At 36.9% G+C, this 23689-nt stretch overlaps 1 protein-coding gene across 1 annotated transcript; it reads left to right on the plus strand.

The window, feature by feature from the left end:
- The first annotated feature begins 332 nt into the window (after positions 1–332).
- Positions 333–22891, plus strand: LOC123522832 (ubiquitin-associated protein 1-like). Its single transcript, XM_053549081.1, has 6 exons — positions 333–357; positions 2382–2452; positions 4752–6002; positions 8369–8578; positions 15304–15405; positions 16659–22891. The coding sequence occupies exons 1-6, from the start codon at positions 333–335 to the stop codon at positions 16788–16790; spliced, it is 1791 nt and encodes a 596-aa protein (XP_053405056.1). The 3' UTR covers positions 16791–22891.
- The last annotated feature ends 798 nt before the right edge of the window (positions 22892–23689 follow it).

Raw genomic sequence — 23689 nt, forward strand, 5'->3', positions numbered from 1 at the left:
CATGTATATATTCAACTACAAAAATGAGACCAACATAAGTCTCTAGCAAACCTATTCTTGAAAAAAATCTATCAGTAACCGAGGGCCTTTGCATAAAAAGTAGCAGGTGGATAGAAATGCTACACAATGAAATCTGTATACAGGCAGCAAATCAGGCCCAACATTGCCATTAAATAAGTATATATCAATTCCCATTTGTAATTTGTTTCCACATTGGCTAAAACACAAGCTTAATGCCCTCTTACCTCTGCCTGCCCAAAATACAACACTTCTAAGAATTGAAAATGCATCTTACTTATTTGCCATTTGCATTTCATTTCAGACCAAGAAGGATGGCATTTGGTGGTAGTTTATATGGTATGTACTATACTGTTTTGTAAACACCAGTGGTTTGTTTAAATGAATCAATTTTTATATTCAATTTTATTTTCTATAAATGAGGTCATTTGTTCAAAAATTCACGATAATGGCTTAGTTGTTGAGATCTGATTACTATTTATATGAGTCTGAGAAATGGCAAAGAAATGTTATCGAACAAGTAACGACAGCTTCATTTCCGAGTTGTAAAAGAAACAGATTTAATGTAAATGTAAATGTTACAGAACCGTCACTTGAAGTTTCCTTCACCAGTAATTTTGTTGTGGTAAAACTATAAGGACATATTAAATCATGTGAAATGATAATTGTATGTCTTATTATGTCTCCGCCAGGAGACATGGGGAGACATATTGTTTTTGCCCTGTCTGTCCGTCCTTCCGTCCGTCCATACGTCACACTTCATTTCCGAGCAATAACTGGAGAACCATTTGACCTAGAACCTTCAAACTTCATAGGGTTGTAGGGCTGCTGGAGTAGACGACCCTTATTGATTTTGGGGTCACTCCGTCAAAGGTCAAGGTCACAGGGGCCTGAACATTGAAAACCATTTCCGATCAATAACTAGAGAACCACTTGACCCAGAATGTTGAAACTTCATAGGATGATTGGTCATGAAGAGTAGATGACCCCTATTGATTTTGGGTCACTCATTCAAAGGTCAAGGTCACAGGGGCCTGAACATTGAAAACCATTTCCGATCAATAACTAGAGAACCACTTGACCCAGAATGTTGAAACTTCATAGGATGATTGGTCATGAAGAGTAGATGACCCCTATTGATTTTGGGTCACTCATTCAAAGGTCAAGGTCACAGGGGCCTGAACATTGAAAACCATTTCCGATCAATAACTAGAGAACCACTTGACCCAGAATGTTGAAACTTCATAGGATGATTGTACATGCAAAGTAGATGACCCCTATCGATTTTGGGGTCACTTCATCAAAGGTCAAGGTCACAGGGGCCTGAACATTGAAAACCATTTCCGGTCAGTAACTTGAGAACCACTTGACCCAGAATGTTGAAACTTAGTAGGATGATTGGTCATGCAGAGTAGATGACCCCAAACGATTTTGGGGTCACTCTGTGAAAGGTCAAGGTCACAGGGGCCTGAACATTGAAAACCATTTCCGGTCAGTAACTTGAGAACCACTTGACCCAGAATGTTGAAACTTCATAGGATGATTGTTCATGCAGAGTAGATGACCCCTAACGATTTTAGGGTCGATCTGTTAAAGGTCAAGGCCACAGGGGCCTGAACATGGAAAACCATTTCCAATCAATAACTTGAAAAACTCTCGACCCAGAATGTTGAAACTTCATAGGATGATTGTTCATGCTAGATTAACGCCACTATTGTTTTGGGGGTCACTCCGTTAAAGGTCAGGTCACAGGGGCCTGAACATTGCTTACCAGTTCCGATTCATTACTTGATAGAACCACTGACCCAGAATGTTGAAACTTCAATAGGTTGATTGAACATCAGAGTAGATGACCCTATTGTTTTTGGGGTCCGTCTATTAAAGTCAAGTTCCAGTGGCCTGTTATGTAAAATCATTTTTTGGAAAAATACTTTGAGAACATTAGACCTACATGTTGAAACTTTATAGGATGATTTGGACATGCAGAGTAGATGACCCCTTATTTATTTTGAGGTACTGATCAAAGGTCAAGGTCATGGAGCTGAACAGTGACTGAGATCCACTAGGACCAAGAGTGTTGAAATTGGCGGGGATGACTGGAATGCCAGTAGATGATCCTATTGCACCTAACCATCAGTGTCTCTTTGACTTTCGCTCTGACCCTATTGACTTCTTGCCTATAGGAACTTTGCATTGGGGGAGACATGCGCTTTTTTACAAAAGCATTTTCTAGTTTTCATGCATGTATTAAATATGAAACAAGCAGGCTATTTTTTATACAGATAGATGTGAAATTTACTGATACAATGTACTTAACTCTCATATATATTATATGACAATCAGGTTTTGTCTTTTTTTTTCAGGAAGCTTCACCACAAACTGCCTGGATGATATTCCTTTTAAACTTGGTCCAAAGTTTAAGCCTCCAACAAAGGTGAACTATTTTAACCTTTACCCTGCTAAATTTCTAAAATGGACTGGTCTGTCATTCAATTTGGGCAGTGCCATTTATTATTCAAAGTGGTGTTCACTGAAAATTTATTGACTGAATAGCGAACAGTGCAGACCATGACCAGTCTGCACTAGTCGCAAAGGCAGACACATATGCAGGCAGCAGGCTAAAGGTTAATGCATGCTTGAAATATGGTTTACTGGCAGTATATCATTGAGATTTTCCTTGGTCTCCCATTCAAAAGTTTTTAGCTCAGCATAGCTGGAATATTTTACAGTACTGAGAGTTGGGTCTTCCTCTACCACAGAGCAGGAAAGGTGCGTATAACATATCATAGTGTAGGTGTGACGTTAAACCCAACAAAAACAAAAATATGTTTAATCAGCTATAAACGTCTACAGAGCCTCAATCTGTACAAATGTGTTTGTACTGTTCAACAAATATTTAATTTTTTACCTTTCTAGTGGTGTTGGCTCTAGAGAAGTTGCACTGTATTTTATGCCTACCCTAACCCCCGACGTTGCCACCCTTTTGCTTCACTTTATGGTGTATACATTAAATATTAATTTGAATGTTATTGAATTATGATCTTAGATATTTTTAATCCCCCGCCATGGCGGAGAGGATTATAGGAATGGTCTGCATCCGTCCTTCCGGTCCGTCAGGCCTTCCGTCTTGTAACTCTTTCGGTGTCCGCTCCATATCTCCTAAACCCTTGAAGGATTGTCATCAAACATTGGGTCATATGAATCACCTCATCCAAGACGATGTGCAGAACCCATGAGTCAGCCGTGTCGGTTTCAAGGTCAAGGTCACAACTCAAGGTCAAAGGTTTGATCCGCCATTTTGTGTCCGCTCTATATATCCTAAACCCCTTGAAGGAATTTTATAAAACTTGGGTCAAATGATCACCTCATCAAGACAATGTGCAGAACCCATGAGGTCACCATGCCAGCTCAAGGTCAAGGTCACAACTCGGGGTCAAGTTTGAGCCTTCCATTTTCGTGTACGCATTATATTCTTAAACCCCTTGAAGGAAATTTATAAAACTTGGTCAAATGATCACCTCATCAAGACGATGTGCAGTACCCATGAGTCGGTCTTGCCGGCTCAAGATCAAGGTCACAACTTTGGGTCAAGGATTGAGCTTCCATTTGTGTCGTCTATATTTACTAAACCCCTTGAGCTCAGATTTGCATCAAACTTGGGGTTCAAAACGTTCACCTCATCAAGGGTGATGTGAGAAACACTATGAGTCAGCATTGTTCGGCTCAGGTCAAGGTCACAACTGAAGGTCAAAGGTTTGAGCTTCGATTTCGTGTCCGCTCTATATCTCCTTAACCCCTTGAAGGAATTTTATAAAACTTGGGTCAAATGATTAACCTCATCAGAACTCATGTGAAGAAATTATAAGTCAACCATGCCAGCTCAGGTCAAGGGTCACAACTGTAAGGGTAGAAGGTTTGGCCTTCCATTTGGTGTCACTCTGTATCTCCTAACCCTGAAGGATTTTCATCAAACTGGGTCAAATGATCACCTCATCAATAAACTCATGAGTCGGCCATGTCAAATCAAGGTCAAGGTCACAAATGAAGGTCAAAGTTTCAGCTCTGTATCTCCTAATCCCATTGAAGGATTTTCATGAAACTTGGGTCAAATGCTCACCTCATCAAGATGTTGTGCAGAATTCATGAGTCGCAATGTCAGTTCAGGTCAATAGGTTCCACAGCTTAACCCACGTCAAAAGGTGTACCTTTCACTATCCATGCAGTGGCGGGGATTTCGCTGTCGTGACAGACTGCGTTGTGTAGATTGTTATTGCTGGTCTTTTGTTTATGTATGTGAAAGTTTAGATACTTTTAAAATCAAATTTTTCTTTTACAAGCCTTACTTCCATTATTTAGGTTGAGTTACCATCAGTCTTTATACATCTAAACAGTCCAGGGCTCTCAAAAACAAGAGGTATGTTTATTGTAATCAGAAAATGATATTGTTACAAAATTAATAATTATTTACTATATAATATAATATACATACATTGTTTCATGAAAAACAGTCTTAGTTTGTAAGAATTGTGGTCGGGAATTACTGAAATAAAAAAAGTGTCTGCCTTCAAAATCCAGTTAAGAACAGTTTGATGTGTCAAATCATTCCAAGGTTGGGATTGCGCATTAGACCAGCTGTTACTGAAAATAGGAAAAGAAAATATTCCAACATACTTTATTGCATGATCGTGTTACACTGTATGTATGTGTGTATTGTTATATTGTACATATTACAGTACACATTTGAGGTAGAGGAAGCTGTGCTGAAATGGTCAGCTGAAAGAGAGAAGCAGTCAGCAGAGCAACGCAGACTAGAACAGGAGATTGCTGAGTCAGTTAGACAAGCGGTCTCCAAGGAGGACGTTGATCAACAAGATACTGCCCCTAGTGAGTCATTGTATGCTAACGCGCAAACTGGACCTGAACCTTTATACGAGAACCCTGGTATATTATTACCTCAACCGGCTCCGCGCCCTAAAGTAAGACCAAAGCCAAAAGATGAATATGTTAATGTATTAGTTCCAAACCCTCTAATTGCAAACATTTCTAATGATATTTTGAAACCTATGCCAAGTAGTAGTCCAAGTGAAAATGGTGTTACAGAAGATTCTGACTCAAAGACTGCATCAAAGTCAAATGATTTAGACTTGACTTGGTTCGAAAAGGAGGACAATCCTTTTGATAATTTGGAACTGCAGACTATTAATGACATGGAAGAGTTAGCTAGTGTTCTTGAAGAAACAAAAAAAATATCGCCTGAACCAAATGTGGTTCAAAGTGAAAATACAGTTGGTATTGAAGCTAATGGTGAACAAATAGATAATAGTGCTGTTGAGCATGATGGTGATGAAGATGTTCCAAATTATGAGAATGTGGAATTAAAGTTAGTGGATTTAAAGAGAGGGAGTAAAGAAATTATTTATGATAATAATAAAACAGATGGTCTTAGTTTGACTAATTTACCACCTGTACCCCCAAGGCGGGACCTTGTGGGGCGCAGTCCACCCCTACCCCCAATTGGTCAGAGTTATAGTGACCCAACATTTTCTCAGACAATTAACCAAAGTTCAGAACAGAAGAATGGACAAAGTGAAAACATAGAAAAGTCAGATTCCATTGATGCATCATTCCAAAGAGAGGAAAGTGCAACAAAAGTCATATCAAAACGAAGAGTTGCTTTACCAAAGCCTCCTAGAACATTTACCTATAGTCGACATGATCTTGACAATAGTGACACTACAGACACGAACGATTCAAATTATGAAAACACTCAACCAAAGGTGTCTATAGATAGTGTAGGAACAAACATAAATGTGCAATTTACAAACAGTCATCAAACGCAAAACTTACAATCAAACACAAATTCAAGTGATGGTCTTAACTTCATTAACCATCATTTTGGTGAGGAAGAGGCTAGTAGTGCAAATGGACCGGCAAGACCACAGCCAGCACCAAGAAAACCAGTACCACCCCCAAGACCAACACAGGTAAACACTTTTAATTTTGTATTAACCTTTAGCCAGCTGGTGGCAAGCGATGGCAGACCAAGATCTTGGTCTGCACTGTTTGCTGTTCAGTCAGTAAATTTTCATTGAACACCCCTTCGATTTATTAATAGTACTGTTCAGATTAAATAATAGACCAGTCTATTTTAGAAATTTAGCAGGGTAGAGGTTAAGGTCACAGAAGATTTATTGTTTGGTTCGAAAGTTACTTCTCCAGTGATGTATAAGTGAGTACAAGTACTGCTACCAAAGACTGAACATTTTGTTTTTAGCTCACCTGTCACAAAGTGACAAGGTGAGCTTTTGTGATCGCGCAGCGTCCGTCGTCCGTCCGTGCGTCCGTCCGTCCGTCCGTGCGTAAACTTTTGCTTGTGACCACTCTAGAGGTCACATTTTTCATGGGGTCTTTCTGAAAATTGGTCAGAATGTTCACCTTGATGAAATCTAAGTCAAGTTCGAAACTGGGTCACGTGCGGTCAAAAACTAGGTCAGTAGGTCTAAAAATAGAAAAACCTTGTGACCTCTCTAGAGGCCATATTTTTCACAAGATCTTCATGAAAATTGGTCAGAAGGTTCACCTTGGTGATATCTAGGTCAAGTTCGAAACTGGGTCATGTGCCTTAAAAAACTAGGTCAGTAGGTCAAATAATAGAAAAACCTTGTGACCTCTCTAGAGGCCATATCTTTCATGGGATCTGTATGAAAGTTGGTCTGAATGTTCATCTTGATGATATCTAGGTCAAGTTTGAAACTGGGTCATGTGCGGTCAAAAACTAGGTCAGTAGGTCTAAAAATAGAAAAACCTTGTGACCTCTCTAGAGGCCATACTTGTGAATGGATCTTCATAAAAATTGGTCAGAATGTTCATCTTGATGATATCTAGGTCAAGTTCGAAAGTGGGTCATGTGCCATCAGAAAGTAGGTCAGTAGGTCAAATAATGAAAAAACCTTGTGACCTCTCTAGAGGCCATATTTTTCATGGGATCTGTATGAAAGTTGGTCTGAATGTTCATCTTGATGATATCTAGGTCAAGTTCGAAACTGGGTCACGTGCGGTCAAAAACTAGGTCAGTAGGTCTTACAATAGAAAAACCTTGTGACCTCTCTAGAGGCCATACCCTTAAATGGATCTTCATGAAAATTGGTCAGAATGTTCACCTTGATGATATCTAGGTCAGGTTTGAAACTGGGTCATGTGCCATCAAAAACTAGGTCAGTAGGTCAAATAATAAAAAAACCTTGTGACCTCTCTAGAGGCCATACTTTTCATGGGATCTGTATGAAAGTTGGTCTGAATATTCATCTTGATGATATCTAGGTCAAGTTTGAAACTGGGTCAGCTGCAGTCAAAAATAAGGTAAGTAGGTCTTATATTAGAAAAATCTTTTGACCTCTCTAGAGGCCATATTTTTCAATGGATCTTCATGAAAATTGGTCTGAATGTTCATCTTGATGATATCTAGGTCAGTTTCGAAACTGGGTCACGTGCGGTCAAAAACTAGGCCAGTAGGTATGAAAATAGAAAAACCTTGTGACCTCTCTAGAGGCCATATTTTTCATGAGATCTTCATGAAAATTAGTGAGAATGTTCACCTTGATGATATCTAGATCAAGTTCAAAACAGGGTCATGTACCTTCGAAAACTAGGTCAATAGGTCAAATAATAGAAAAACTTTGTGACCTCTCTAGAGGCCATATTTTTCAATGGATCTTCATGAAAATTGGTCAGAATTTTTATCTTGATGATATCTAGGTCAGGTTCAAAACTGGGTCACATGAGCTCAAAAACTAGGTCACTATGTCAAATAATAGAAAAAACGACGTCATACTCAAAACTGGGTCATGTGGGAACAGGTGAGCGATTCAGGACCATCATGGTCCTCTTGTTATGTTGAACTTGTCAGATTTAATCAAGAAATTAATGTAAGTTTACAGTTATTTTAAACATGTCAAAATGTGAGGGAAATGTATTGAATATTTCTAAATCCTGAAGATATTTTTAATTGTATTCATATAATTGTCAACATTTATTTCCAGGACAAACAGGTGTTAAAATGTTTTACATTAATTGTATGAGTATGAGAGGAACTTCCTTTGCCAAATCAGTTGCCTGTCACCTATGTGGGTTCAAAACCTAGTGATTTAGAATTCTTCATGTGGGGAAGTCATCTGGCCGGCTTACAGAAGTTGGGTGGTTTTACCCATGTGCCCCCCAGTGACTCTAAACGCCACCGCTTATCACAAACTCGTAAAAATTAAGCAGTTAAAAAGAAATTTGGTACAATTTATTTTGAAAATATGTCAAACATGATCCCTAATATGATAGAAAATGTCTGAAAATATTTCAGCCATGGAACAGATACAGCCCTCTACCGCCAACCCCTCGTTCAGCATCAGAACAACCATCTACTGTATCCTTGCCTGCTAGAACCAGTCCAGATTTGTACAGGGAACTGTCTACTGAGGCTCAGGGCTGTGTTGATAAACTTGCCATGATGGGCTTTCAGAAGGATCGACTTGCAAGAGCTGTCGAGAAAATTGGGCACGATGAGAAGGAGGTAGGTAAACATATGAAACATATAAACATTAGTGAGGCTACATGTATATACATGTAGTTCAGTTTGGAGGTTAGCGATGATTTTGTACTTTCAATAATGGAAAAGTCCATTATAATTTATTAGGTATTGTTATTCAGTATGATAGTGGTTCTTACCTAACTAAGGCAAAGTGAATTATGCTGATTTCCCAGATTGACCGACTAGTCTTTAAATTGAACCCTCAAATGACAAAATCAAACTGTACTTAAAAATGCTGGGAATAAATCTATTTTTGTAACAAGATACAAAAGATATTCTAAATTAGGTCAGCAAAGAATTATATTAATAATGTGATACCATTTTATATGTAGATATAAAGGAAGGGGATATTTGCTGTAACAATATTTAACCCATATCTTGGTGGGCCGGTGGTCTAGTGGTAACACGCTTGACTGTCAATCCAGAGGTCCGGGGTTCATATCCCGGTCCAGGCACTGGAAATTTCTGAGATGCTCTTGAGTGTCTCCCACCTAACTAGAGGCCTGTACTGATTCTTCCCAGGAAAGACGGCTTCGCGTGTATTCGGTGCTATACACCGGGCACGTTAAAGAACCAGACTGTCTATTCGAAAAGAGCTAGGCTAAGTTAGCCGGACATGTCTGTATCTGAAAAGTTCTCTCTGTCTGTTCTGGGGGCTTTATCTCACTCTGTCCCTCTGGTCAGATCGCTCTGTGTCTGTACTAGTAGAGGATGTTCGCACCCTCTGTGGCTGCAGTTGCTGTACGAGGGGTGTTCAATAAATACCCGGAAAAGTGCTCTCATTTTTAGCTCACCTGTCACATAGTGACAAGGTGAGCTTTTGTGATCACCCGTCGTCAGTCCGTCCGTCCGTGTGTCAACAATTTCTTGTCTGCACGATAGTGGTTTCATTTATGATTTTATTTTAACCAAACTTGCACACAACTTGTATCACCATAAGATCACAGTTCCTTTCTTGAACTGGCCAGATCCCTTTATGGGTTCCAGAGTTATGGCCCCTGAAAGGGCCAGAATTAGCTATTTTGACCTTGTCTGCACAATAGCAGCTTTATTTTTGATTTGATTTTTACCAAACTTGCACACAACTTGTATCACCATAAGATCACGGTTCCTTTCTTGAACTGGCCAGATTCCTTGATGGGTTCCAGAGTTATGGCCCCTGAAAGGGCCAGAATTAGCTATTTTGACCTTTTCTGCACAATAGCAGCTTCATTTATGATTTTATTTTAACCAAACTTGCACACAACTTGTATCACCATAAGATCTCGGTTCCTTTCTTGAACTGGCCAGATCCCATTATGGTTTCCCGAGTTATGGCCCCTGAAAGGGCCAAAATTAGCTATTTTGACCTTGTCTGCACAATAGCAGCTTCATTTATGATTTGATTTTAACCAAACTTGCACACAACTTGTATCACCACAAGATCTTGCTTCCTTTCTTCAACTGGCCAGATTCCATCATGGGTTCCAGAGTTATGGCCCCTTAAAGGTCCAAAATTGGCTATTTTGGCTTTTGCAACCATATAGAGACTTCTTTTATGGTTTTATTTGATACAAACTTCCAAAATATCTTCAACAACAATAAATCTTGGATTCCATGACAAATCCGATCCAATCATAGGTTCCAGAGTTATTTTATATCTGATTATCTCCCCTGATTGTAATCAAAATGGATTTATATCAGTAAGAACTTACAGGACTTATTTAAAATTTCATTATTGTTATTAGTTGGACTGAGACAATCAGGGTAGATAACTATGGACTGATTTTATGTCAAATTACCTCCCTTTATTTCAAATTAAAATTGTTATATCTCCATAACTAATGAAGATACTGATCTGAGATTTCATTTATGTCAACAGATTTATTTGGTAGATCCTTCTTTTGTCCACTTACAATATTTATTTTTTTAATTACTTCCCTTTTACGTTACTATAAATAGCTTATTTTTAGTAACTTTTTTATTATTGGCCGTAGGGAAAACACGAGACCACTTTTCTGTGGTACAACATGGATGGTACCTCCAATTTTTAGGTGTATTTTAACATATCTATACCTTGTAAGATTTTTTTTTCTTTTTGGTTAAATTTCTTCCCTTTGTTGTTCCTTGTCCTATTTTTTCTGAGGACCTTCTTGTCCTCAAGTGCAATGATAACAGGTGAGCGATATAGGGCAATCATGGCCCTCTTGTTTTATTTCTGGTCTCATTTTGCTAAAATTTGAAAATATGACAGATATGAACATACTGAATGCAAATACCTAAATTACAGATTTCAGAACATGCACAATATTTATCTGTCATCTCCCAGGCAACGCCATCACCTCAAAAGCGGCCCAGCGTCATTATGATGCTGTCATATCACACTCAGTTAATCAATACAACTCGTGATTACCAATGATTCAATGTTTATCACCATTAAATGCATTTTTACACCTTCCTAAGAATAAATAAATACTGTTCATATGATGTTCCTGTCGTATTGAAGAAATTAACACTGAACTCATGCCCTATAAAGGAGCTCTTTAATTTATTAAATGTGACTGAGCGTTATTTTTCATGTCTGTAACACAAGTCGTCAGCAATATTCTCCTGACCACTTTTAAACGTCACGTCCCACTAATAAAATTTTGTTTTCTTCAGGGCATTGTCCCTTAAAACTTTTTTCAGCATAGTATTTGTCCCTTTCCTTGATTTTCGATTCAGAACAAAAAATGTTGTCTCACATCTCCGTTCAACACTGATTTTCAAGTGACGACCAGCTCAATATGCCTGCCAAATATTTTAATGATGTCACATTTATAATTTGACGTTGTTGGCGTAACGCTTACTTTTCATATCAGTATTCATCCAATTTAAGAAAAGGTAGCTTGAAAAATAGGTAAGTGGCAAGTAATGTTTTAGCACATGTAAAATAGAAAAAGAGATAAAATTGAGCCGGATGATGTCACATGACGTTGCCATGGGGACTCGCATTTACTTATTATTTATCCAAAGACAATCTAATTATGACAGATCAACTCAGTATTCCCTAGTCTACATTTTATAGCATTTTCATTTATTTTTGATGATATATGAAGAATTGAGAGCACGTGTTTATCATGAAAGGGCGCTATATAAATCTGGTATAATAATAATAATAATACTGGACACGATTGATTCTGCCTTTGCAACCAGTGCAGATCATGATCAGCCTGCACATCCATGCAGTCTGATCAAGATATTCACTGTTTGCCATTTTGTCAGTGTCTTTTTGGTAACACCCCTGTTAAAAGTTAATGGTACTGCCCAAATTGGAAGATATAGAAATAGAGCTGGTTAAGGGTTAAATCATTAAAGGAGCATGCCTCTAGATGAACATTAAACATTGTATCATTTCTTTAAAACAGAGAGCAATTGAAATTAGATAGAGAAAATGATAAAATAAGCATTGTTTGAAAAGACATCTTAAAGTGTATCATAACCATTTTTTAGCTCACCTGAGCCAAAGGCTCATGGTGAGCTTTTGTGACCGATCAATGTCCGTCGTGTGTCGTCCGTCCGTCAGTATTTTCTAAAAAACTCTTCTTGAAAACCACTGGGCAGAATTAAACCAAACTTCACAGGAATGATCCTTAGGTGGCCCCCTTTCAAAATTGTTCAAAGAATTGAATTCCATGCAGAACTCTGGTTGCCATGGCAACCGAAAGGAATTACTTTAAAAATCTTCTTGTCCAAAACCACATGGCCTAGGGCTTTGATATTTGATGTGTAACATCATCTAGTGGTCCTCTACCAAGATTGTTCAAATTTTCCCCCTAGGGTCAAATATGGCCCCGCCCCAGGGGTCCCAAGTTTTACATAGACTTATATAGGAAAAAAAGTTTAAAAATCTTCTTGTCTGAAACCACAGCACTTAGACCTTTGATATTTGGTTTGTAGCATTGTCTTATGGTACTCAACCAAAATTATTCAAATTGTACCCCTTGGGTGAAAAGAGGCCCTGCCCAGGGGGTCCCAAGTTTTATAAGGACTTATATAGGAAAAAGCTTTAAAAATCTTCTTGTCTGAAACCATACGACCTAGGCTTTTGATATATGGTATGATGCATTGTCTAGTAGTCCTCTACCAAAATTATTCAAATTATGCTCCTGGGGTTAAAAGAGGCCCCGCCCTGAGGTCACTTAGTTATTATGTGAGTTATATAGGAAAAATACTTTAAAAAATCATCTGATCCTATTTTCAAGACTGTTTAATTATAATGACCTGATGACCCCAAGTAATATGATGTCACTTGACTGTGACATTGACCTACTGACCTACTTTCTTGTTTTTTAAGGTACAGCCTTGAAATTTTGATGACATACACAGTTTTGCACACAAATCGTAAGACTTATATTCATTGACCATGAATGTGACCTACTGACTTTCTTAATATTTTATGAGTTTTCTGAATATTTTATTGATAAAAAAAGAGTGTAGTTAAAACATTCCTAGAAATGAAATGTAAGGAATCACTACATATTTTATTTTTATTGCAGTTGCTATATGTAACTTATGAAAACATTTTCTAAATTTTGAAAAAACTTTGATGTAAATCTGGGGGCATGCAGCTTTAAGTGTAGTGGCTTATGTTAACTGGAATCAATTAGAAATTTCTGTATCATTGCCTTGTTTGTGTATGTGTATGTGCGAAGCTTTATCAAATGAAGCTTTGGTAATAAAATAAATTGTATTATATATAGAATTTTTGAGACGTTTTTGTTACATTCAACCTATGACATCAGCCATGTCAGCCAGGAGTAGAAAATCAAGCATATTTTTAGCTCACCGTCCGGCGTCCGTCCGGCCATCCACACTTTCCTTTAAACAACATCTCCTCCTAAACCAACTGGCCAATTTTGATGAAACTTCACAGGGATGTTCCTTGGATGGTCTTCTTTAAAACATTTTCAAAGAATTGAATTCCATGCAGAACTCTGGTTGCTATGGCAACCGAAAGGAAAAACTTTAAAAATCTTCTCAAAAACCAGAAGCCCTAGAGCTTAGATATTTGGTGTGAAGCATTGCCTAGTGGACCTCTACCAAGTTTGTTCAAATCATGACCCCGGAGTCAAAATTGACCCCGCCCCAGGGGTCACTTGATTTTACATAGGAAAATCTAAAAAAATCTTCTCAGAAACCAGAAGCTCTAGAGCTTAGTTATTTGACATGTAGCATTGTCTAGTGGACCTCTACTAAAATTGTTCAAATCATGACGCCGGGGTCAAAATTGACTCCGCCCCAGGGGTCACTTGATTTTACATAGATTTCTATAGGAAAATCTTCAAAAAGTAAAAAGTAAAAGTAAAAAATAAAAAATAAACCAGAAGGCCTAGAGCTTAGATATTTGACATGTAGCATTGCCTAGTGGACCTCTGCAAAATTTGTTCAAATCATGACCCCCGGGGTCAAAATTGAGCCCGCCCCAGGGGTCACTTGATTTTATATAGGAAAATCTTCAAAAAATTTCTTAAAATAAACCAGAAGGCCTAGATCTTAGATATTTGACATGTAGCATTGCCTAGTGGACCTCTGCAAAATTTGTTCAAATCATGATCCCCAGGGTCAAATTGACCCCGTCCCATGGGGTTATTTGATTGTACATAGAAAAATCTTCAAAATGTTCTAAAAATAAACCAGAAGGCCTAGAGCTTAGATATTTGACATGTAGCATTGCCTAGTGGACCTCTACAAACTTGAATCAAATCATGACCCCGAAGTCAAAATTGACCCCCACCCCAGGGTTCACTTCATTTTACATAGGAAAATCTTCAGAAATGTTCTTAAAATAAACCAGAAGGCCTAGATCTTAGCTATTTGATATGTAGCATTGCCTAGCAGACTTCTACAAAATTTGTTCAAATCATGACCCCCGGGGTCAAATTGACCCCGCCCCTTTGGGTTACTTGATTGTACATAGAAAAGTCTTCAAAATTTTCTAAAAATAAACCAGAAGGCCTAGAGCTTAGATATTTGACATGTAGCAATGCCTAGTCCGACCTCTACAAAATTTGTTCAAATCGTGATCCCCGAGGTCAAAATTGACCCCCACCCCAGGGTTCACTTGATTTTATATAGGAAAATCTTCAAAAAATTTCTTAAAATAAACCAGAAGGGCTAGATCTTAGCTATTTGATAAGTAGCATTGCCCAGCAGACTTCTACAAAATTTGTTCAAATCATGACCCCACCTGGTCAAATTGACCCCGCCCCTTTGGGTTACTTGATTGTACATAGAAAAATCTTCAAAATGTTCTAAAAATAAATCAGAAGGGCTAGAGCTTAGATATTTGACATGTAGCATTGCCTAAAGGACCTCTACAAAATTTGTTCAAATCTTGACTCCCCCCAGGGTCAAATTGACCCAGCCCCAGGGGTTACTAAATTGTACATAGGGAAATCTTCATAAATTTGCTAAAAATAAACCAGAAGGCCTAGATCTTAGATATTAGATATGTAACATTGCCTAGTAGACTTTTACGAACTTTGTTCAAATCATGACCCCTGGGATAAAATTGGCTCCGCCCCAGGGGTAACTTGATCTTCCAAAAAATTTCTAAAAATAATCAGTTTGACATTTGAAACATGTAGCTCATATTACTCGGGTGAGCGATCCAGGGTCATCATCACCCTCTTGTTGTATGGTATTCTTTGCACAGATTTAAGAAGTTACAACAAATTATTTTTCAGGTGGTTGAGTATCTTTGTCTGGTAGATCAGCTAATAGAGAAGGGTTACAATACGCACCTAGCAGAGAATGCCCTCCTGATGTTCCAGAACAGCATGAAACAGGTAAACTGAAGCAGAGCAGCATGTATTTACTATGTGGGATTTATTACATTAATGTTCTCCAAAAGGGGCCGACATCTTAAAGGTCAAGCTCAAGGTCACTGGGGTTTGACTATACATTATGAAGTTTTGTTGGTTTTTTTTAGGTGTTTTTTTTTCATACTACAGTCGAAACTCGGTATCTCGAATTTCAAGGGACCGTGCATTTTATTTCGAGATAACCGAAATTCGAGTTATGAGGAGGGACTTATATGGATGAAATGATGAAAAAGTGGGTTTAGTTACGAAAAGCTTCAATAAAAACTATTTCTTTGATGCCGTGTATACGCTGTCAGCACTTCACGCGTACACGATTCCGTACAGTTTGTGCTTATCAAAGCTTTCAGTTTTTCGAAGAAAGAAAATGATACTAACCTCAAATGTTTTCTAGTCAAGTTTCCTTTTTGTATCACATTTCTCTCCCAGAGGATGGACTGCATTTCGGTCTGACATTTTGAACAAATGATGCTTTCCCCCAAGGAGTTGATTTTTTTATACATTCTCATTGCGATTACCTCTATTTAATCCGTATTAAAGATCCCAACTGTTCAAACTTATTAATTCATTTGTTAAAATTAAAAGCAATTTTTCAAAACGTCTCAAAAACAAGTGATCGCTGATTAAGAAATGTAATGTTTACATCAAACAATTATCATTATGGCACGTGCAAACAAGTATGACATCATCTGACTTTGATAATTGCCGCACCTTTGATATGCCGGCATCACGGCTCTCTGGTTAGGCAATAAACATGGACACGTGTTAAAAACCAACCACATTCACAAAGAGATGTGTGAAATTTTATCGCATATTTTTCCTACTTCGACTTACTGAGTTTACAATACACTTGAATTTTATTGACGGGACTGAAAATCCCTTTCGACACATCCGGAGTCTCGGTAAGTCAAATTTTGACGTAACCGGAGTTAAATTATATATATAAAGAAGGAAATTTGACAGGACTTGAAAATTTCTTCGACTTAAGCGGAATTTTGAGGTAAGCGAGTTTGACATACTGAGTTTCGACTGTAATTTATATATCTCAAATGTAGATTTGCTTATACATCTGTTCCCAACATCTACTCTCCCCCCTTTATACAAACACCTTTAAAAACAACTGTTATCTATCGTTTTCACTTCTCTGGTGATGAACATTTTCAAGTACATGTAGTTAAACACATTTCCCTTCCAACAACTCTTCTATTTTACACTTTCAGGCATCAGACTACCTAGAACTGTACACACAGATGCAGGAGTTAGGTTTTAATGGTGACAAGATCAAAGAAGCGCTAGTAAACACAAACAATGATCGGGAGAAGGCCCTTGACATTCTAACAGCATCCTCTTAGAGAATTTTCAATGCAGCATTTAAGCAATGTGTTTGTCGCTACTGTGTTGAAATGTGCTACTCAACATGGTGTAGCTTTTCAAAACTTTCTGTTTCTGAGTGTGTAATTAAAGAGAAGTTCATAAATGTGTTAAATCTAAGAGTTTTTGTGCCCCAAAATGGAGGGAAATAGTAATGCTTTGTGGCTGTATTGCTTTGTGACCTGTTTAATTTTCAAGAATGTGAAAGGAAAAGCACTAAGGAGTAAGAAATGCTGGCATCAATCATGTTTTCTGTACCTAACAGGTCAAAAAACAGAAATTACATAAAATTATGAAATTTATTATAACCGTTATCAGATTTCATATTTTGTAACTATTGAATTGAAAGTTAGGCAACTTTACCCATAGAAAATTTGAGTGCATAATGAATGAATACATTATTAGAATATACCCAAAAAAATCAGTGAATAAACATGTAACATGATAATCCCACAATTTTCAGTATTATAATTTGTGTTTATTTCTATACACACACAGTTTTCCATTTTTGAAGGGCTTAGAAGAATATGTTAAGAAAATCAAATTTTACTTGTGCTGGCTGCAATGTAGTGGTAATTTCGTTTACTAAAAGTAGCACTTGGTGTGTATTTATTTATGTTGAAGACAGATAATTTCTGTATTATATTTTTCATTCTTAGTATATGTGGTACAAATCATGCTTTACCTTTCAATGGAATTGGTGCAAATCAAAGTTGAAGAAGAGCTAATCTGCATATTTTGATATTGAAATAACACAATATTTGAAGAATGAAAAGTGGAACAAGTGACATTTTCATATTGATATTGAAGTCTTAATATTTTTACTTTGAACATTGAGCAGAAATGGCCCAGCTGCAGCATTAGGTACTTCCAGTTTGGAAAACAATAACATCTAATAAAAGAATGCATTTATGTGTATTAATGGTTTTAAAATTGATCTTTACAAAACTGCAGTTCACACTATAGTTTGGACAAACTGTGTTCATTTGAATATACTTGCCATAAGCTGTGCTATGGTTAGAACAAGCCATGTTCGCTTTCATATAAATGCCATAGACAGCACTATAGTCCCCAAGTGAAACAGAAGACTTGTTCTCAAAACATTTCTTGTAAACATTTTAAAAGGATTTTATTGCATTTTAAGAATTTTTACAGTCACTTTAAGATTGCTACATTTGTATTATTGAAAAAAATAAGTTTTTACTTTTCATTTTACCTATTAACAAAAAGTTACTTGAGTATATAAACATGATACATTGTTGTTTAATATGTGTACATTCGATTACTAACTTAATACCAAGTTATATCATTATATTTGTAGCTTTAAATGCAGAACTGAACATGTAGGGAAAACCTATCTTTCAGTTATCAGGCAAATTTTATCAGTTGAGTGCAGCTGTGCGAAGACCAATGTTAGGGTTTTGTGACAGGTATGGATCCAGAACAGCCAGCTCATCTGTGCAGTCTGATGTTTGCATATCAGTTGCATAAACAGTATGGATGTAAGGATTAACAAAACAGTATGAATGTAGGGGTAAACGAAACAATATGAATGTGGGCATAAATTAAAAATAGGGATGTAGGGATAAACAAAACGGTATGAATGTAGCGATAAACGAAACAGAACAAATAGGATAAACGAATAGTTTGGATGTAGGGATAAACGAAACAGTATGAATGTAGGGAACGAAACAGTATGGATGTGCATTGACTGGATCCTTTATGGTCACAAAGCCCTAATGTTGCTTTTCGCACAACAGCACTCATTTTGTCAAAACCTTGCGATAGTAAACACAAAGCCTATACAGTCAAACCTGTAACAGTGACCTAAGAACTAAAATGTGGTCAGTACTTGCAGATGGTCTGTATTGAAAGAAAAAAATACCAAGCAATTATTTACATTGGAAAAGAAACTTGTGATCTTTACCACGTGAAAGGCATTCACTGAACATGTTTAGCACAAAATTGACTGCATTTTGTAACAGTTGAACTGCATTCTGATTATGTTACCTCGTCTGTGTTTTTTTTTATTAAAGATTTTGTTTTTATACATGTAAGATCATTGTTATTTTTATTTGAAATTAGTTTTGTGAAATTAAGTTTAAATACTTCTATTTCTTTTTAGCACACTTGAACCCAGGGTTCAGGCTGAACTGTTGTGATGGTGCTATGTCCAGCATTAACCTTTTATTTAACCCTTAGCCTGCTGGCGGCAGATGATTCTGCCTTTGCGACCAGTGCAGACCAAGATCAGCCTGCACATCCGTGCAGTCTGATCATGGTCTGCACTGTTCGCTATTCAGTCAGTAAATTTTCAGTGAAAACCCCTTTGAGTAATAAGTGGTACTGTCCATATTGAAAGATGGACCAGTCCATTATAGAAATATAGCAGGTTAAGGGTTAAACAATTCTCTCTTATGAACCACATAATACAAGTTAACCAAACTTGGATAAAAATCAATCTTCCATGGATCTCTCATTAATTTATTCATATGGTTTCTTTTGAGGGCTGTCAGAGATTAAAATAGAAAAGAAAAACATGAAACATCTTGCAATCAATTTACTGATCATCACCAAATGTGGTCTGTAGCATCTTTGGTGAACTGCTAAAGGTTTCTGCACTAAACTTGTTGGAGAATAGATATATCTACATAATAATGATATATGCTTTCAGTACATGTGTAGTTTTTAAGTATTCTAAATATTGCCTAATACCTCAGAGACAATCGTTGATCGAATCAGTCAATACGTTTTTGCTAATAAGAGCTGGGTTTTTTTTAATTATTTTAACAATGTTCAGAAACATAGACATCCTGGAAGAAGTGTGTTGAGGTAAGAGTTATACATAAATAATGTCAGTACTTGTTTAAGATTCACTTTGAGAATGTTTTCTATGTTTTGTTTGGTAAACAACAGAGAAATGAAGAAATTGCTTTGCAGATTCCAAATAGTCAGATATTAAGACTTAACAAGATCAAAAGGTAAAGGTCATTCGCAAGTGAGTTAGCTGTTTTGGCTCGTTTGGCCATTTGTTGTTTCAGTAATAAATGTAACTATGTTGTTATTTTAAAGAATGTTTTCAGTATGTAATCAGAAATACTTCTTTGTTATTATGCCCTGTATACATATATGGGTATGATGTTCTGCTCATGTTTTTGGTTTCTGATAAATAACTAAGAGTATCATTGGGCCTACTACAAATGTATCTTCAAACTAAATAGGGTTAGTGCCTGTAGTCGCCTATTGTATTGGGAGTCTGAACAAGGTAACAGGAAGAGGATTTCCTTTTGTTGGCCCACAACGTCCGATAAAGTGCACAGCACACATCCTGGTTTGATCACTATTCACAAACACAAAGTTAGGTCGAGTGTTCTTGCAACGTTGAATCCACACCTTTCTTACACGCAAATCAGCTGGAAATTGATGCATTGACACTTTCTTTTCATCTACTACCTTTCCGCAGTAGTTTTTACATATACAACAGTATCGTTGGTGTGAAGGCATGTCTGCTTTTGTCGATTTATCGATAATAATTTAGAGCGTTCTGTAATCCAGCAATATACTACCAGGAAGTGCAGGTGTGCGTTTTGCATGTCTATTCTTATCTCCTTTGAAGAGTACCTAAGGGCAGATAAATGCAGTTTCCGAAAATGGCTATCGTTAAAGAACATTTTGGCCTACAGCAATAAAACTTTACTAAGATGATTGCCTGTAATTAGTAAATGACCTCTTATGGTTTTAGGGTGAAAGGTCAAGGTCTAAGTCACCTCTAGACTGAAAATGGTTTCCACTCAAACAGTAAAGTATCCTTGGTCCTACTACTGAGTTCTTATCATGGTTAGTACATACCCTCTAATATTTGGGGATCAGTAGGTTTAAAGTCAAGGTCGCATTGATTTCCAAACTGAATATGGTTTCATCTTAATGACAATGCTTATGCCTTCTGCCACTTACTGATCATGGTGATAGATGCATCCAATTGTTTTGGTGGTCAGTAGACCAAAGGTCATGTCACATTTAATGATAAAGTTGGAGATTGGAAATTATTACTGGAAACACGTGGGCCTGTGGCTGCCAAACTTCATTGATGGTGTGTTTGTGGTAGTAGATGTATCCTACTTGTTTTGGGTCAGGGTGTCAAATATCAAGGTCACAGTGAGTGAAAAAGGTATCTGAACAATACCTGACTTTTATTAAAGGCAGTAGAAATCATAGGATGGTTATTTGTAGTCCTTAAATGACCCTTATAGTAGGGTCAGTACCTAAGATCAGTGTCACTGTGATGTTGAGATGAAACTTCAGGGGAAAATTTGCTGTAGCCAGGAAATCTGAGGTGGTTTAGTTCAAGTGTTAAGGCTAAGGCATACAAAATTATGTTACAAATTGACAGGCCATCATTGAGGGCATATTTGATTTACAAACAGTTCCAATTAAGATTCTGTTGGTTTTCCACTTCTACAAATATGTATACACTTTTGTAATCATATCATGTATGTTCAGCTCATGTTCAACTTCATTTTTATCATGTGAGTTCTTTTTAACAGGGTTTATACAGTATCATAAGATTATTTTGACTGATTGCTGATGTTTCTTCTGTCTGGAGTAGTGATTCTTAAACAAAATCAAATTGTTTAAGTGTGCATGGAAGCAGCATAGTAATTGTAAATTGTTATAGAATGAAATGCTGGGCTTAAGATTTGCATTGGGACATTTAAGCTATAAAGGTATCTAAAATGCTTCAGAATATCTTGAATGTTTCTAAAATGCTTTAGAATATCTTGAATGTTCGAAACATTCCTACAGTACTGCTGAAAATCTTTAGTAAAACAGTTTCTGCTAACAGTTGTGGGAACTATTTGTTAATATAGGGATTTATGAAGAAATCTTGAAAGAGAAGATTGTATTGGGGAAAAGTTTGTCGATTAATTTTAACATTGTTGTTTTCTTATCTTGTGAACTATTTTCAGATTCTCTTATTTAAATGTGACAGAAAGAATTTTGCATTCTATAGAGATAAATGTACAATACCTCAAACTTACAAAATTTTGAACTGAAAGTTCATGAATATTGGGCAAAGTAATAAATGGAAATTGGACTACTCAGCTGGACTATAGCTTTGTTAGAATGTTTTATAACATTTGGTTGTGATACTAGTGTTTGAGTAAAATCAGTGATGTATTAATTTTATTAATAAATGTAGCTCACATACACCTACACTACATTTGCGTATAAACCACATACTTTGAGAAAGAATCCGTTTTGGAAGTGTTTAGAATTTGACGAACATGCTGGAGACTAAACAAGATTTGCATTTTATCTATATTAACACAGACAGACTGGTGCTTTTTTGATACCGGTATGTACATTTATTGAAAGTTCTGTCTTTGTTCAAAAGTTTGCTTTGTAAATAATTATGTCATATGAAAAGAAAAAGATACAAAGTCTTTCATTTTGTTTCTTACGATTTTTATTCATGTATTTATTGTCTTGTTATTCTATACAGTTTTGTCCGTTAGCACCTATAAGGAAAGCTACAGCAGATTTCAAACAAACTGTTCTTAAATGACTATTTTCTCATTAAATATAGGTCACTGTCAAGTTCGAGAAGTTCTTTCCTTTCACTTCACTAGCCTCTCTGTAAAATGTAGAGACAAAACAAAAGTGATGTCTTTCCAAGAAACAGTCAAGACCCACGTCTTACTTGAACGGTATTCAAATTTGAGCTTTTTTCTAACGTTGGCCTGGTGGTTATATTCTTACAAAAGTAACTAAATGTAACACAGTCTGTTAGCAAATTACAGCAGCTATAAATGGATATTGTAACATTGGTTTTGGGTAAAGGATACTTTGTGACTGTCTATGTAAATTTTTATCAGTTGTACTCCCAGCCAATCATTTTCATCTTTTATCATATTTGTCCATTTCATTACGAAGAAGTAAATATCTATGTCTGTCCACATTCTGTTTTCTATGAGGTTCTCTTTAATTATGATATTTATTGTTATATAAACGTGATGTAACATTGTAAAATAAACATGATGTTGTTTTCCTTAAAGATGAATAAAAAAGTATCATAAAAAGCCACTCTTTAGATGTTATTTATTATGCCCCTCTTCGTAGAAGGAGGGCTATATTGTTTTGCTGATGTCCGTCAGTTGGTCTGCATGTCTGTCGGTTTCATAGACTAATCGGTTTCCGGATAAAAACTCAAGAGCGCTTGGGCCTAGGATCAAGAAAGTTAATAGGAGGTATATCATGCAGACGACCCCTACTGATTTTGAGGTCAATAGGTCAAAGGTCAAGATTACAGTGACTCAGAACAGTTAAACGTTTTCTAGATGATAATACAAGAACTCTTGGGCCTAGGATCATGTGTTATAGGGAGGTTTATCACAACTAGTAGATGAGCTCTATTGATTTTGAGGTCAGTAAGTTAAAGGTCAAGATCACAGTGACCCTGAACAGTGAAACAGTTTCCGGACGATAACTTGAAAAATTTTAAGACTAGGATCATGAATCATGACCAGCAGATGACCCCTATTTATTTTGAGGTCAGTAGGTCAAAGGTTCAGGTCTCAGTGACCCGGAACAGTTCAACCATTTCTGGACGATAACTTTAGAACGCTTGTGCCTAGGATCACGAAATTTAACAGGGAGGTTGATCATGACCAGCAGATGACCCCTATTGATTCTGAGGTCAATAGCTCAAAGGGCAAGGTCACAATGACCCGGATAAGTTCAAGCATTTCCGGAAGATAGAGAACGCTTGTGCCTAGGATCACGAAACTTAGGGAGGTTGGTCATGACTAGCAAATGACCCCTATTATTTTGAGGTCAGTAGGTCAAGGTCTCGGTGACCCGAAATAGTTCAGCTGTTTCA

The sequence above is a fragment of the Mercenaria mercenaria genome, chromosome 8 (genome assembly GCF_021730395.1).
Source record: "Mercenaria mercenaria strain notata chromosome 8, MADL_Memer_1, whole genome shotgun sequence".
NCBI lineage: Eukaryota > Metazoa > Mollusca > Bivalvia > Venerida > Veneridae > Mercenaria > Mercenaria mercenaria.

Bases quoted from the DNA above. Each gene is read 5' to 3' on its own strand.
- LOC123522832 (XM_053549081.1), top strand. From the start codon at position 333: ATGGCATTTGGTGGTAGTTTATATG. The intron at 2,453-4,751 runs GTGAACTATTTT...TACATATTACAG, and splicing joins AGTTTAAGCCTCCAACAAAG to TACACATTTGAGGTAGAGGA. The intron at 15,406-16,658 runs GTAAACTGAAGC...TTACACTTTCAG, and splicing joins TCCAGAACAGCATGAAACAG to GCATCAGACTACCTAGAACT.